The 15,241-nt window shown below is 45.0% G+C and overlaps 1 protein-coding gene across 1 annotated transcript; it reads right to left on the minus strand.

Annotated features, from left to right (window-relative positions):
* Positions 1 to 311: 311 nt before the first annotated feature.
* On the minus strand, positions 312 to 1,589 carry LOC123426891 (chlorophyll a-b binding protein CP24 10B, chloroplastic). The gene is made up of 2 exons (XM_045110793.1): positions 1,239 to 1,589; positions 312 to 1,114 (listed from the first exon to the last, which is right to left on the minus strand). The coding sequence occupies exons 1-2, from the start codon at positions 1,454 to 1,456 to the stop codon at positions 565 to 567; spliced, it is 768 nt and encodes a 255-aa protein (XP_044966728.1). The 5' UTR covers positions 1,457 to 1,589; the 3' UTR covers positions 312 to 564.
* Positions 1,590 to 15,241: the final 13,652 nt, after the last annotated feature.

Here is a 15,241-nt window from a genome sequence, read left to right on the forward strand (position 1 = left end):
AAAGTTCCTTTGATTGCAACGAACGGCATGAGATGTTTTGCTTGCACTTATGGTTCATTCTAAATTTGTTTCAGTTTCCTCTCTCCCTCTCTCTCTTATTGTAACACACTGGACGCTATATTTACACATACAATCCTAACTAATTTCATGGCAATGTTTTGTTCCGTTACAATGCACGACTATCTGTGCTACTTTCTGCATAAATCGGGTGATCTTGTTTTTCGCCGAGCAGTTCAGAATTTGATAGTTTCCGTGCTTCCTTCAAATGTTGCAAATCATGCAAGCAAAGTTCTAAAAGACTTTGTAGGCAATGAATCAAATGTCTTTTGCCCATTCTGCCTTAAATTACAGAGCTCGGACTATATATTACATGGTACATACGCTGGAGAAAGAAAGAGTACTTGATTCCCCATTCGATTTACACACGCCACCTAAAAGAAGTCACGGACACAGATAAAATGCTGCTGCTTGTTCGACGTCGAGCAGATCCCATTCAATCCATGCGTCCGATCTGATGCGATGCAACAAACCCTTTCTCCCACCGCGCGCCAGCCAAAAATCATCTTATAGACCGAGCGCGCCGAGCGGCGTCTTGCCCTGTCCGGCCTCGAAGTAGAAGATGAGCATGGCAAGCATGGCGAGGCGCGAGTGCTTGATCTCGGCCACCTTGAGCCGCTCAAGCTTCTCGGTGTCGGGGATGTAGATGCCGTCCTTGGTCTCGCCACCGAGGCCGAGGGGGTCGAAGAACTTGCCGCCCGGGTACCCTTGCTCGCCGGTGAAGTTGGCGAAGTTCTCGGCTGTGCGCGACCACGGCGTGGCCCACTCCACCGACTGGGAGTCCGGGTTGAAGAAGTCGACCCACCGCTTGGACTCCACCCACCCCATGAGCAGCAGCTGGGTGCCGAGGAGCGACCCGAAGGAGAAGGGCGCCACCGCGCCAGGCTGCGCTCCGGCCTCGAACCACGGCACGCCGCTGTACGCCTGCCCGATGAAGATGCCCAGCACCGCGGCCATCGCCCAGCGCCCGTGGATCAGCTCGGCCTCCCTGTACCACTTGAGGAACGCCGGGTCCTTGCCAAGCCCCAGGGGGTCGAAGCCGAAGTCACCGGGGAGCCTGCACGCGCGCGTTGAGTGAGTCTCAGACAGGTGCAGGCATGGAGGCCTCCCTCGTGTAGAGTAGTACTGTAGTAGGATTAATGCGGCGCGAACGAAGAGAAATAGGAGCGAGGAAGACTTACGAGCCATCGAGCCAGGACGGGTTGATGAACTCGGCATCGCTTTTGAACGCGGGGATCCACGACTTCTTGTCGGCGGCCGCGGCGACGACCACCACGCGGCGTGTCACGGGCTTGGCGGCGCCGAGGGAGGCGGCATTGGCGAGCGCACGCCTCGCGCCGAGGAACGGGTTCTTGAGCACGGCCGCGGAGGCGGTGGCGGAGGTGGAGGCGAGCGCCATGGGTGCCGGTTTTGCTTCGCCGGTGTGACGGTGAGGTCCCTGACGCGGGCGGCGGAGTGGCAGCTAGGACGTCTGTTGGAGCGCGCAGGATTTGCAGGATGCCACGACGGTTTTGATGTTAAATCGTGGCGTTGCGGCGCACGGCAGCCACAAGATGTGGGCGGGGAAATCCTGGGGGTGGTAGGATGGATAGAGCGCTGGCCAATGGGGAGGTGGCGCCATCGGATTCTGCTGCGCCGGTGGACGCCGCGTGGACAATATCCTGGGCCTTGATGCTCCTTGTGATCTGTGGGGACTGCCTGCCAATCGGACCGTGCCATAGGATCCCGGTGGAGAATAGTGAAAGAGGCTCGATCGATCAATGGGCGTTTATAACTGCCCGGTCACACGATGACGGTCACCTTTGGAGATGACATGACATACCGCACATCGAACATCGAACATCGAACGAAGTTAATTGCAAGCTGGTACCATATACTTCCTCCGTTCCAAAATATAAGACATTTTAGGAATTTTAATAGAAGACTGCGTACGAAGCAAAATGAGTGAATCTATACACTAAAATATGTCTATGTACATCCGTATATAGTTTATGGTACAATCTGTAAAAGGTCTTATATTTAAGAATGGAGTAAGTATAATTGAAGCAGTATCAGGCTAGTTATAGTGAAGAGTAACGTATCTTCATTGTTGGCATAAATTGCTTTTGGCTCTCGAGCACCATGAAGATCTTTTTCTGAAAATAATTCGAAATTCATACCTTTTAATTTTGAAAAATATCTGAAAACAATTATGCAAGTAAACAAAGATGTTATATATATGTGTATAAAATTTCAGAATGAAAAACGAATAGTATCATGTGTTAAAAACCTTTAGATTTATCTTTTTTTCACAACTCTCATTTTAACGTATTTTGCCATTAAAATTTAAATACATGTGTGTTACGCCCTAATATATCTCTGTATTTTTTCAAAAAAAAATTGCAATGTAAAAATATGAATTTTCATGAAATTTGATTTCAAATTTAAAGGCCTCCATGGTGCTCGGGAGCCAAACGTCCATTCTCCATTATTGGTAGTGTTATAGTTTTAATAATATAGCCAACCCCCATCTTCGGCGACTGCACAAAGAGAAACAAACACTTGCACCCAACGCACACAAGAGGGTTGTCAATCTCCATGTTTCGTTATTTGCAAACAAGTAAGTAGTATGGTTGGAAGCTACAAAGTGAAAAGTAAATAAAAAGTAAAAGAAGGAAACGAGAAAATTGTTGTTTTTGTAAACTTATAAGTGAATAGACCCCGGGGCCATAATTTTCCCTAGTGGTATCTCTCATGAAAGCAAGCATACGGTGGGTACACAAATTACTGTCGTGCAATTAATAAAAAAAGCACATGGTTATGTGATATTCACCGCAATAATCATGTGTATATATGCATCACGTCCATAAGCAAATAGGACGACTCTTGCCTGCACCTATTACTATTACTCCATCGATCGACCGGTATCCAGCATGCATCTAGAGTATTAATTAAACAGAGTAATGCTTGGAGAACATTGACATGATGTAAACAAGGAGAATTTAGTTAATATGAACTAACCCCATCATTTTATCCTTAGTGGCAACAATGAAAGACGTATCTTGTCCCCTACTATGTCACTGGGATATAAAATTCGTCAGATTGAACCCACTACAATGCACCCCTCTCACTGAAGAAGGAACAATCTACTTGACCAAAGCAAACTATAGATCAGAGATATTTACGAAGCTATGATGATCATGCACATAAGTATCATATTTAGAACATAGAAGACTTAAATATTTATCATGAATAATCTGAACAAAAACCACAATTCATCGGATCCCAACAAACGCACCGCACAAAAAATTACATCGGATAGATCAAAGCGAGGATGTGATCATCATTGTATTGAAGATCAAGAGAGAGAGAGAGAGAGAGAGAGAGAGAGAGAGAGAGATCCATCTAGTTACTAACTACAAGCATGTAGGTCTCTGGTGAACTACTCACACATCACCATGGGAGCATCGAGGATTATGTAGAGTTCTTCCGTGATCGATCCCCCTCCGGTAGGGCACTTGAAAAGGGCTCCAGATGGGAAGACAACGGAACAGAGGCTTGCGGCGGTGGAAAAATGTTTCAGGACGCTCTCTAGGGTTTTTGGGATATTTGTAAATTTATAGGACGAAGAGGTATGCCAGGAGGCAACCGAGGGTAGCACGAGGCAACAGGGCGCACCCTACCCCCTGGTCGCACCATGTTGTGTGGTGCTCCTCTTGTGAGGCTTCTCGCCTCCTCTCGAAGCTTCCAGGTCTTATTTTGGTCCAGAAAAAACACCAATAAATTTCGTCGCAATTGGACAAATTTTAAGTTGGTGTAGAGACCAACACTAGCTAGGTGTGTCTCACGGAGTCCGGGATTATGGGGTCCTTGGGCCGTCTGCCTATTCCCATGGGCCGGACTCCCAGGTCTGTTCGATCGTTAGTAGAAGTATTGGATTCGAGATGTATTCTTCCGAAGGCTTGGCGTGCAATCCAATGTGATGTAGTAATCGACATATTCCTTCTCTACTGTAACCGACCTTGTGTAACCATAACACCCCTAGCATCTATAGAAACTATCGAACCATAGTTCGTAGGACACATTAAGCTCATTACGGTTAGGGTTTAGACCACAACATCTGATCTTGCAGTAGATCAACTCTGTACTCTGTACCATCCCTTCAATAATAACAAGAGCATGACGTAGGGTTTTACCTCCATCAAGAGGGCCTAAACCTGGGTAAAACACTGTCTCCTTCGTCTCTTGTTACCCATCGATCCTAGATCCACAGTTCGGACCCCCTACTTGAGATCAGCCGGTTTTGACACCGACATTGGTTCTTTCATATAGAGATCCACTGTGAGATCGCAAAAAGGCTCGATGGCTTGCTTGGTGACCAGCGACAATGTCAAGACCGGGGATATCTTCATCTCCGGCCAATCCCCTGCTCTTAGCAGTACCACCTCGCACGTCAAGGCGACTCATCACCAGACTGATGGGGTCACCCCGGGTCAGGAATTTAAGTTCGGTGAATTGGAATACATTGCCAACACCCGAGGCGACCTGATCCTCTCCGAGGTCTTGCCCTTGGCCGAAGAGCTCGAAAATTCCGAAGTCGTAACTTTGGGTCCTCTTCCCGACCTTGAGTCCGGAATAGATTCTAACCTTGATTCGGCCTCGATCGAGGATCTGGCTATGGTGTTCGGAGGCACAAGGGTCATCCCGCCCGAACACATGTCCCACGCCGAAGCTCCGGAGTACAACTCTGCTAGGGTTGTGAGGACCAGTCCAGCAAATCTCTCATGGTCAAATGAGACGGGAACCCAAGCCAAAACCAATGACTGTTCGGATGAGCCGACCATGATCGAGGACCTTTCCATCCCGGAACCTGGTGTAGGGAAATTTGTTCCCCACCCACCACCCACTTCGTCGCCACTATTGAAGATCTAACTGATCTGTTAGAATTCTCTTCTAAAGACGTCGAATATATGGACACAGCTATTTGATCGCCTAGTCCTCCCGTAACGGGACGATGGACAACCACCTCCACATATGACGTGTACATGGTAGACACCCCCAGGGACGAGGGCGCCATGGGGAAAAGTGATGACGACACCCTGGTGAAAAACAGCGGCGACGACCCCTTTAAGTGTCGTCGCCAGCGCAAAAAACCTAAAGCTTTTAAGGGAAAAGAGAGCAATGCACACACTAGGGATAATTCAAACCCCGAGTATATGGAGAATCCAGTTGAATCCCCATAACCTGACGACCCTAAATACGATCCCGACCTACCAAGATACATGGATACAGGCTGTCGTGCTTTTGTCACGACACATTTTCTCATGAGAGAACTTAGGTGTGAGGCCATCGCTGCTGTGTGGTGACTCGAAGGGGTTGATTTGGAACAAGAGATAGATTTACCCAGGTTCGGCCCCTCCAATGGAGGTAAAAGCCTACATTCTACTTTGGGGTCTATATTGATGTTGATCTCGATTACAAGGGTGCGGAAGAGCTAACCTAGCTTTCGAGAGTTTATTACTTGATCTTTTTGGCCCGAGGGCTCCCCTTTATATATAGGTGAAGGCCTCGAGCTTACAACAGAGTCAGGGTTAATAAACACCCATGATCTATGACAATTCTACCTTATCGTGTCTCCCAAATTAGGAAAGCTTTCGGTATCTTCCACCTCGTGGACCTTGAGCCGTCATCTTCAGGTACTAGACTGCCAGGTGGCTTACTTGGTAAGTCTTCTTGTTTGCCTTTACATCATCTCTATGGCCCATCGAGTATACGCTTCCTGAGCCGCCTATGGTCTAACCCGACCCTAATGTCAGGTTATACCACGGGGTCATATCCACCACATTAGGCCCGAGGTTGATTTGAACCTTGTCATGCCAATCTTCCTTACTTCCATAAAGTGGCTTAGCTTTTGCCTTGTATTTATGTCTCCTCAGTTTCTTCATATGCCAGCTTATGGCACTGTTAGACTTTGTATTTTTTCCTGCGCCATCTGCCTATGACGTGACCCGTTGGAATTTAGGGCGGATACGGTGACATCAAAATAGACCTTTGTGCATATATTTATCCTGATAATCGAGGCATCACCTTCTCCAAAATTTAATGCGACTCCTCTGTTCATGTGCCTAGCAGTCACCACTTCGGGTATTTCTTTATAAATATTGGTGGAGTTCCCGTCTTTTCACCTTTTACCTCACTTTCTCTTCTTATTCTTCCCCTGGCGTGAAGTCTAGTTGCACCACTATTATTGTTCATCTGTCCTTTCCGACGACCGTCCCTGGGCTCATCTCCTCTGAGATTTATCCAAGCAATTTCGGTGCCTACGGAAACCAGCGATGTATGCCATCTCTATTTCTTTTTAGATCTTGACTCGATTCTTTTCAAGTTCATCGGAAAAACCGAAACGTTCCCACCAGTTCATCGCCATTGTCGCTTCCTGCATCTTTCTAATCTCCTTTCCTTGTAAGAACAAAGCGGTGGAAACATTTTTGACTGAGTATGCTTAGATCCCTTCTAGGAAACCCGTGGCCCAGACCACTGCCAGTTTCATGCTTTAAGTTTAGCAACTACTTCTTTTTCTGAACCCTTTTCAGATCCATGAATGTAGCCAATTTGGTAGGAACCTGTTTGTTTCACACTTAATAAAAAAAAGAAACTTTTCATTTGGTGTAATGTGGCTTTATAGTCGTCGGCTTGTCCTTATGATCATAACCTGTCATATGTAGATATTGTGAATTTTTGGGTGTCACCTTCTCATTGGAGCGTCTCTTCTGCTATAGACATTTGTGTGGGGGAACATCGCATGGGAAACAAAAATTGTCCTACGTGCACACAAGATCTATACATGGTGATGACCATCTACAAGAGGGGAGACTGTATCTATATACCCTTGTAGATCATTAAGCGGAAGTGTACATAACGCGGTTGATGTGGTCATACGTCTTCACGATCCAATCACGATCCGTTCCGTGATCTCATCACGATCCGTCCCGCTATCTCATCACAATCTGTCCCGCGATCTCATCTCGACCCTTCTGATCTAGTGCCGAACGGACGGCGCCTCCCAGTTCAGCACATGAACGGCTCGATGACTTATCCTCCTTCTTGATCCAGCAAGAGAGGAAGGAGAAATAGATGGGATCTCAACCAGCATGACGGCTTGGTGGAGCAGTGCCAGTACGGCTTTGTCAAGCGGTGTCGGAACCGATATGAGGAGAAAACGGAGTTATGGGAGAGGTAGGGCTGCCCCCGGAGCATGGGAATTGGTGTTTCAGCCCCTCCCTCTCCTCACAATATATAGGAGGCAAGGGGGAGGGCTGTGTCATAGCCCTAGCCCCTCATCCAAGGAGGGGGCATGGGCCTAGGGAGGTTTCCTCCCTCCCCAAGGAACCTAGGAGGTGCCTTCCCCTTTAGGGACTCTTCCCTCTGAACTGCATGGGCCCTTGGGGGCTGGCCCAACAAGGCTTGGACGCCCCTTACAGCCCTTGCATGTCCTAGGGGCTTTAGGGACCCTTCCGGGCTCCTCCCAAACCCTCTGGAACCTTCCAAGAGCTTGCCGGTACAATACCGATAAAACCGAAAACTTTTCCGGTAGCCAAAATAGGACTTCACATATACAAATATTTATCTCCGGACCATTCCGGAGCTCCTTGTGACGTCCGGGATCTCATCCGGGACTCCGAACAACATTCATCCACCAACGTACATATCGCAATATTACTCTAGCGTCACCGAACGTTAAGTGTGCAGACCCTGCGGGTTCGAGAACTATGCATAGATGACCGAGACACCTCTACAGTCAATAACCAATAGCGGGACCTGGATGCCCATATTGGTTCCTACATATTCTATGAAGATCTTTATCGGTCGAACCCGTATATTGTTCCCTTTGTCCATCAGTGTGTTACTTGCCCGAATTCGATCGTCGGTATATCCATACCTAGTTTAATCTCGTTTCTCGCAAGTCTCTTTACTCGTTCCGTAATACAAGATCCCGTGACTAAGTACTTAGTCACATTGCTTGCAAGGCTTGTTGTGATGTTGTATTACCGAGTGGGCCATGAGATACGTCTCCGTCACACGGAGTGACAAATCCCAGTCTTGATTCACGCCAACCCAACAGGCACCTTCAGAGATACCTGTAGAGCACCTTTATAGTCACCCAGTTACGTTCTGACGTTTGACACACACAAGGTATTCCTCCGGTGTCTGGGAGTTGCATGATCTCATGGTCATAGGAACAGATACATTGACATGCAGAAAAGAGTAGCAATAAACTGACACGATCATATGCTACATTCATAGTTTGGGTCTTGTCCATCACATCATTCTCCCAATGATGTGATCCCGTTATCAAGTGATAACACTTGTCTATAGCCAGGAAACCTTTACCATCTTTGATCAGCGAGCAAGTCAACTAGAGGCTCACTAGGGATAGTGTGTTGTCTACGTATCCCCACATGTATTTGAGTTTCCAATCAATACAATTCTAGCATGGATAATAAACGATTATCAAGAACAAGGAAATATAATAATAACCAATTTATTATTGCCTCTAGGGCATATTTCCAACAATCTCCACTTGCAATAGAGTCAATAATCTAGTTGACGTCACTATGTGATTGCAATGAATCTAACACCCATACAGTTCTGGGATTCGATCATGTCTTGCTTGTGAGAGAGGTTTTTGGTCAACAGGTCCAAAACATTCACATCCGTGTGTAATACACAAATCTCAATGTCATACTTTAGATCCTTCTACCACGCTTCACTAGGAACAATTCCAAACGACTACTCCACTATATGAATCTGGTTTACTACTTAGAGTTATGTGGATTAGTGTAAAAGCTTGCATCGACATAACTGTATACGATGAACTCTTTTATCACCTCCATAATCTAGAAAAATTTCTTAGTCCACTAGTTACTAAGGATGACTTTGACCGCTGTCTAGTGATCCATTCTTGGATCACTTTTGTACCCCTTGACAAACTGATGGCAAGGCACTCATTAGGTGCGGTACACAACATGGCATACTTTAGAGCCTACAGCTAAAGCATAGGGGACGACCTTCGTCCTTTCTCTGTCTTCTGCCATGGTCAGGCTTTGAGTCTTACTCAATATTCACACCTTACAACACAGCCAAGAACTCCTTCTTTGGCTGATCTATTTTGAACTCCTTCAAAATCTTGTCACGGTATGTATTCATTTGAAAGTTATATTAACCATTTTGATCTATCTCTATAGATCATTATGCTCAATGTTCAAGTAGCTCAATCCAAGTTTTCCTTTGAAAAACACTTTTCAAAGAACCCTATATGCTTTCTAAAAATTCTACATCATTTCCTATAGAGCTCCCACTCACTTTCTTCGAAATACAAGTTTCTCATAAACTTTGTATAATCCCAAAAAGCTTTGATCATCCCATCAAAGTGTATATTCCAACTCCGAGATGCTTGCTCCAGTCCATAGAAGGATCGCCGGAGCTTGCTTACTTGTCAGCATCCTTAGGATTGACAAAACCTTCTGGTTGTATCAGATACAACCTTTCCTCGAGGAAACCGTCGAGGAAACAATGTTTTGACATCCATCTTCAAGATTTCATAATTGAAAAATGCAACAACTGCTAACATAATTCCAACTGACATTTTAGCATAGCTACGAGTGAGAAAGTCTCATCATAGTAAACTCTTTGAACTTGTCGGAAACATCTTTGCGACAAGTCGAGCTTTCTTAGTGGTTACATTTACCATCATCGTCCGTCTTCCTTTAAAATCAATCTATACCTAACAGCCTTATGACCATGAAGTAGTTCTTCCAAAGTCTACACTTTGTTTTCATACATGGATCCTATCTCAGATTTCATGGCCTTCGGCCATTCTTCGGAATTCGCGCCCACCATCGCTTCTCCATAGCTCGTAGGTTCATTGTTGTCCAGCAACATGACCTCCAAGACAGGATTACTGTACCACTCTGGAGCAGTACGCGTCCTTATCTACCTACGAGTTTTGGTAGTAACTTGATTTGAAGCTTTATCATCAACATCATCAGCTTCCACTTCAACTGGTGTAGGAGCCATATGAACAATTTCCTGTGCCCTCCTACTCATAGGTTGAAGTGACGGTTGAATAACCTCATCAAGTTTCCACCATCCTCCCACTCAATTCTTTCAAGAGAAACTCTTCCTCGAGAAAGGACCCTATTCTGGAAACAAACACTTTGCTTTCGGATCTAAGATAGGAGGTATTCCCAACTGTTTTGGGTATCCTATGAAGATGCATTTATCCGGTTTGGGTTTGAGCTTATCAGGTTGAAACTTTTTCACATAAGTATCGCAACACCAAACTTTCAAGAAACGACAGCTTAGGTTTCTCCAAACCATAGTTCATATGGTGTCATCTCAACGGAATTACGTGGTGCTTTATTTAAAGTGAATGCGGTTGTCTCTAACTCCTAACCCAAAAACGATAGTGGTAATTTGATAAGAGACATCACAGTATGCACCATATCCAATAGGGCGCGGCTATGATGTTTGGACACACCATCACACTATGGTGTTCCAGGTGGCATGAGTTGTGAAACAATTTTCACATTGTCTTAAATGTTTACCAAACTCGCAACTCAGATATATATTTACCTCCACGATCATATCATAGACATATTATCCTCTTGTCACGACGATCTTCAACTTCACTCTGAAATTTCTTGAACTTTTAAATATTTCAGACTTGTGATTCATCAAGCAAATACACATGTATCTACTCAAATGATCAGTGAAGTATTAACATAACGATATCCAATGCTTCCTCAGCACTCATTGGACTGCATACATCAAAATGTATTCTTTCCAACAAGTCACTCGCTCGTTCCATCTCACTGAAAAAATGAGGCCTTTCAGTCATCTTGCCCATGTGGCATGATTTGCATGTCTCAAGTGATTCAAAATCAAGTGAGTCTAAACAATCCATCTGCATGGAGTTTCTTCATGCGTTTACACCAATAGGCATGGTTCGCACGTCTCAAATTATTCAAAAATGAGTGAGCCCAAAGATCCATCAATATGGAGCTTTTTCATTCGTTTTATACCAATATGACTCAAGCGGCAGTGCCACAAATAATTGGTACTATGATTACTACTATATATCTTTTGGCACCAATACTATGAAGATCTTTATTATTACGATGGAGATTCAATAAAGCATTCATTTTAGGTGCAAGACCATTGAAGGTGTTATTCAAGTAAACGAAGTAAACATTATTATCTTTAAATGAATAACCATATTGTGATAGACATGATCCAATCATATTCATGCTCAGCGCAAAGACCAATCAATATTTAGGTTTATCACTAATCCCGAAGGTAAAGGGAGCGTGGGATGTTGATCAAATCAACCTTGGAATTACCTCCAACACACATCGTAACCTCACCCTTGCTAGTATCCGTTTATTCCGTAGCTATAATTTTGAGTTACTAACACTTAGCAACTGAACCTGTATCTAATACCATGGTTCTACTAGGAGTACTAGTAAGGTACACATCAATGTCATGTATATCCAATATACTTTCGTCGACTTTGCCAGCCTTCTCATCTACCAAGTATCAAGGGTAGTGCTGCTTGAGTGACCGTTCCCCACATATTACAAGCACTTAATCTCGGGTTTGGGTTCAACCTTGGGTTTCTATACTAGAGCAGCAACTGGTTTGCCATTCATGAAGTATCCATTCTTGCTCTTTCCCTTCTTGAAACTAGTGGTTTCACTAACAATCAACAATTGATGCTCCTACTTGATATCTACTTTCGCGATGTCAAACATCGCGAATAACTGAGGGATCATCATCTCTATCCCTGACATGTTATAGTTCATCACAAAGCTCAGTAGCTTGGTGGCAGTGACTTTGGAGAACTATGTCAATCACTATCTTATCTGGAAGATCAACTCCCACTCGATTCAAGCGATTGTAGTACTCAGACAATCTGAGCACATGATCAACAATTGAGCTTTTCTCCCTTACTTCGTAGGCCAAAAATCTTGTCGGAGATCTCATACCACTCAACGCGGGCACGAGTCTGAAATCCCAATTTCAGCTCTTGGAAAACCTCATATGTTCCGTGACGTTCAAAACATCTTCGGCGCCTCAATTGTAAGTTGTTAAGCATTACACACTGAACTATCATGTAGTCCTCCAAAACGTGTAGGTTAGATGTTCGCAACATCCACAGACGATGCTCGGGGTTCAGCACACCGAGTAGTGCATTAAGTACATAAGCCTTCTGCGCAGCAATGAGGACAATCCTTAGTTTACCAACCCAGTCCGCACAATTTCTACTATCATCTTTCAACTAAGATTTCTCTAGGAACATATCAAAAACAGTATAGCTACAGTGTAATTTGCAAAGACATTTTTGACTATGTTCATGATAATAAGTTGAATTAATCATATTACTTAAGAACTCCGACTCAAATTGGCATCCCTGTAGTCATTCGAGTGACACATGATCCAAATTCACCAACTCAAGTCCGATCATCATGTGAGTTAAGTTGGCTTCAATGGTGAACATCTCTATGTTGATCATATCTACCATATGACTCATGTTCGACCTTTCAGTCTCCTATGTTCTGAGGCCATGTCTGTACAAGCTAGGCTTATCAATTTTAACCCGAGTGTTCCGCGTGTGCAATTGTTTTGCACCCCTTGTATGTGAATGTAGAGTCTATCACACCTGATCATCACATGGTGTCTCAAAACGGTGAACTGTCGCAACGGTGCACACTCGGGAAGAACACAATTTTATCTTGAAATCTTAGTGAGGGATCACCTTATAATGCTACCGTCGTCTTAAGAAAAATAAGGTGCACAAAAGGATTAACATCACATGCAAATCATAAGTGACATGATATGGCCATGAACTTGTGCTTCTTGATCTCCATCACCAAAGCACCTGCAATCTCCATCGTCACCGGCGCCACACCATGATCTACATCATCATGGTCTCCATCATTGTGCTTCCATTGAGGTTGCTGCGCCACCTATGCTCTTATTACTAAAGATACTAAACTAGCGATAAAGTAAAGCATCATCGGGTGCAAAAATAATTAAACACAACCCTATGGCTCATGCCGGTTGCCGTAGAATCAACATACAAGTCGATATTTAACTATTACAACATGATCATCTCATACATCAAATATATCATATCATGTCTTTGGCCATATCACATCACAACATACCATGCAAAAACAAATTAGACGTCCTCTAATTTGTTGTTGCATGTTTTACGTGGCTGCTATGGGTATCAAGTATGATCGCATCTTACTTACGCAAAACCACAACCGCGATATGCAAGTTGCTATTTAACCTTCTCCAAGGACCTCCTCGGTCAAATTTGATTCAACTAAAGTTGGAGAAACAGGCACCCGCGAGTTATCTCTACGCAACAAGTTGCATGATAGTCAATGAAACCGATTTCTCGTAAGCGTACAAATAATGTTGGCATGGGCCGCTTCATCCAACAATTTCGCCGAATGAAGAAAAGACTAAGGAGGGCAACAATCTGAACATCAACGCCCACAAACTCCTTTGTGTTCTACTCAAGATGTAATCTACGCATAGACCTAGCTCATGATGCCACTGTGGGGCAACGTCGCATGTGAAACAAAAAAATCCTATGCGCACACAAGATTTATCTATGGTGATGACCATCTACGAGAGGGGAGAGTACATCTACATACCCTTGTAGATCGCTAAGAGGAAGCGTATATAATGTGGTTGATGTAGACGTATGTCTTTGCGATCCAATCACGATCCGTCCCGGGACCTCATCACAATATGTCCTGCAATTTCATCACGATCCATCCAGCGATCTCATCACGATCCTTCCGATCTAGTGCCGAACGGACGGCACCTCCGTGTTCAGCACACGTACGGCTCGATGACGTATCATCCTTCTTGATCCATCAAGAGAGGAAGGATAAGTAGATGGGATCTCAACCAGCACGACGTCATGATGGAGATGATGGTGGAGCTGTGCCAGCAGGCTTCGCCACGCGCTGCCGGAACCGATCTGAGGAGAAAACGGAGTTATGGGAGAGGTAGGGTTGTCCCCGGAGCGTGGGAATTGGTGTGTTGAGCCCCTCCCTCTCCCCCACTATGTATAGGAGGCAAGGGAGAGGGCTGGGTCACAGCCCTAGCCCCTCATCCAAGGAGGGGGCGTGGGCCTAGGGAGGTTTGTCCCTCCCCAAGGCACCCACAAGGTGCCTTCCCCTTTAGGCACTCTTCCCTCCCAACCACATGGGCCCTTGGGGCAGCCCAACAAGGCTTGGACGCCCCCTTACAGCCCATGCACGTCCTAGGGTCTGGAGGGACCCTTCCGGACTACTCTGGAACCCTGTGGAACCTTCCAAAAGCTTCCCGGTACAATGCCGATAAAACTGGAAACTTTTTCGATAGCCAAAATAGGACTTCCCATATATAAATCTTTACCTCCGGACCATTCCGAAGCTCCTCGTGACGTCCCGGATCTCATCCAGGACGCAGAACAACATTTGGTCACAAACGTACATATCCTAATATTACTATAGCGTCACCGAACGTTAAGTGTGCACACCCTGCGGGTTCGGAACTATGCATATTCTACGGTCAATAACCAATAGTGGTACCTAGATGCCCATATTGGTTCCTACATATTCTACGAAGATCTTAATCGGTCAAACCATGATGTCAAGGATTCAATCAATCCCGTATACTGTTCCCTTTGTCCATCGGTATGTTACTTTCCCGAGATACGATCATCAGTATCTCCGTACCTAGTTCAATCTCATTACCAGCAAGTCTCTTTACTCGTTCTGTAATACAAGATCACATGACTAACTCCTTAGTCACATTGCTTGCAAGGCTTGTTGTGATGTTGTATTACCGAATTGGTCCTAAGATGCCTCTGTGTCACACGGAGTGATAAATCCCAGTCTTGATTCACGCCAACCCAATAGCCACCTTCGGAGATACCTGTAGAGCACCTTTATAGTCACCCAGTTACATTGTGATGTTCGATACACACAAGGTATTCCTTTGGTGTCCCGGAGTTGCATGATCTCATGATCGTAGGAACAGATACATTGACATGCAGAAAAGAGTAGCAATAAACTAACACGATCATATGCTACGTTCATAGTTTGGGTCTTGTCCATCACATCATTCTCCTAATGAT

The sequence above is a fragment of the Hordeum vulgare genome, chromosome 2H (genome assembly GCF_904849725.1).
Source record: "Hordeum vulgare subsp. vulgare chromosome 2H, MorexV3_pseudomolecules_assembly, whole genome shotgun sequence".
Classification (NCBI taxonomy): Eukaryota; Viridiplantae; Streptophyta; class Magnoliopsida; order Poales; family Poaceae; genus Hordeum; species Hordeum vulgare.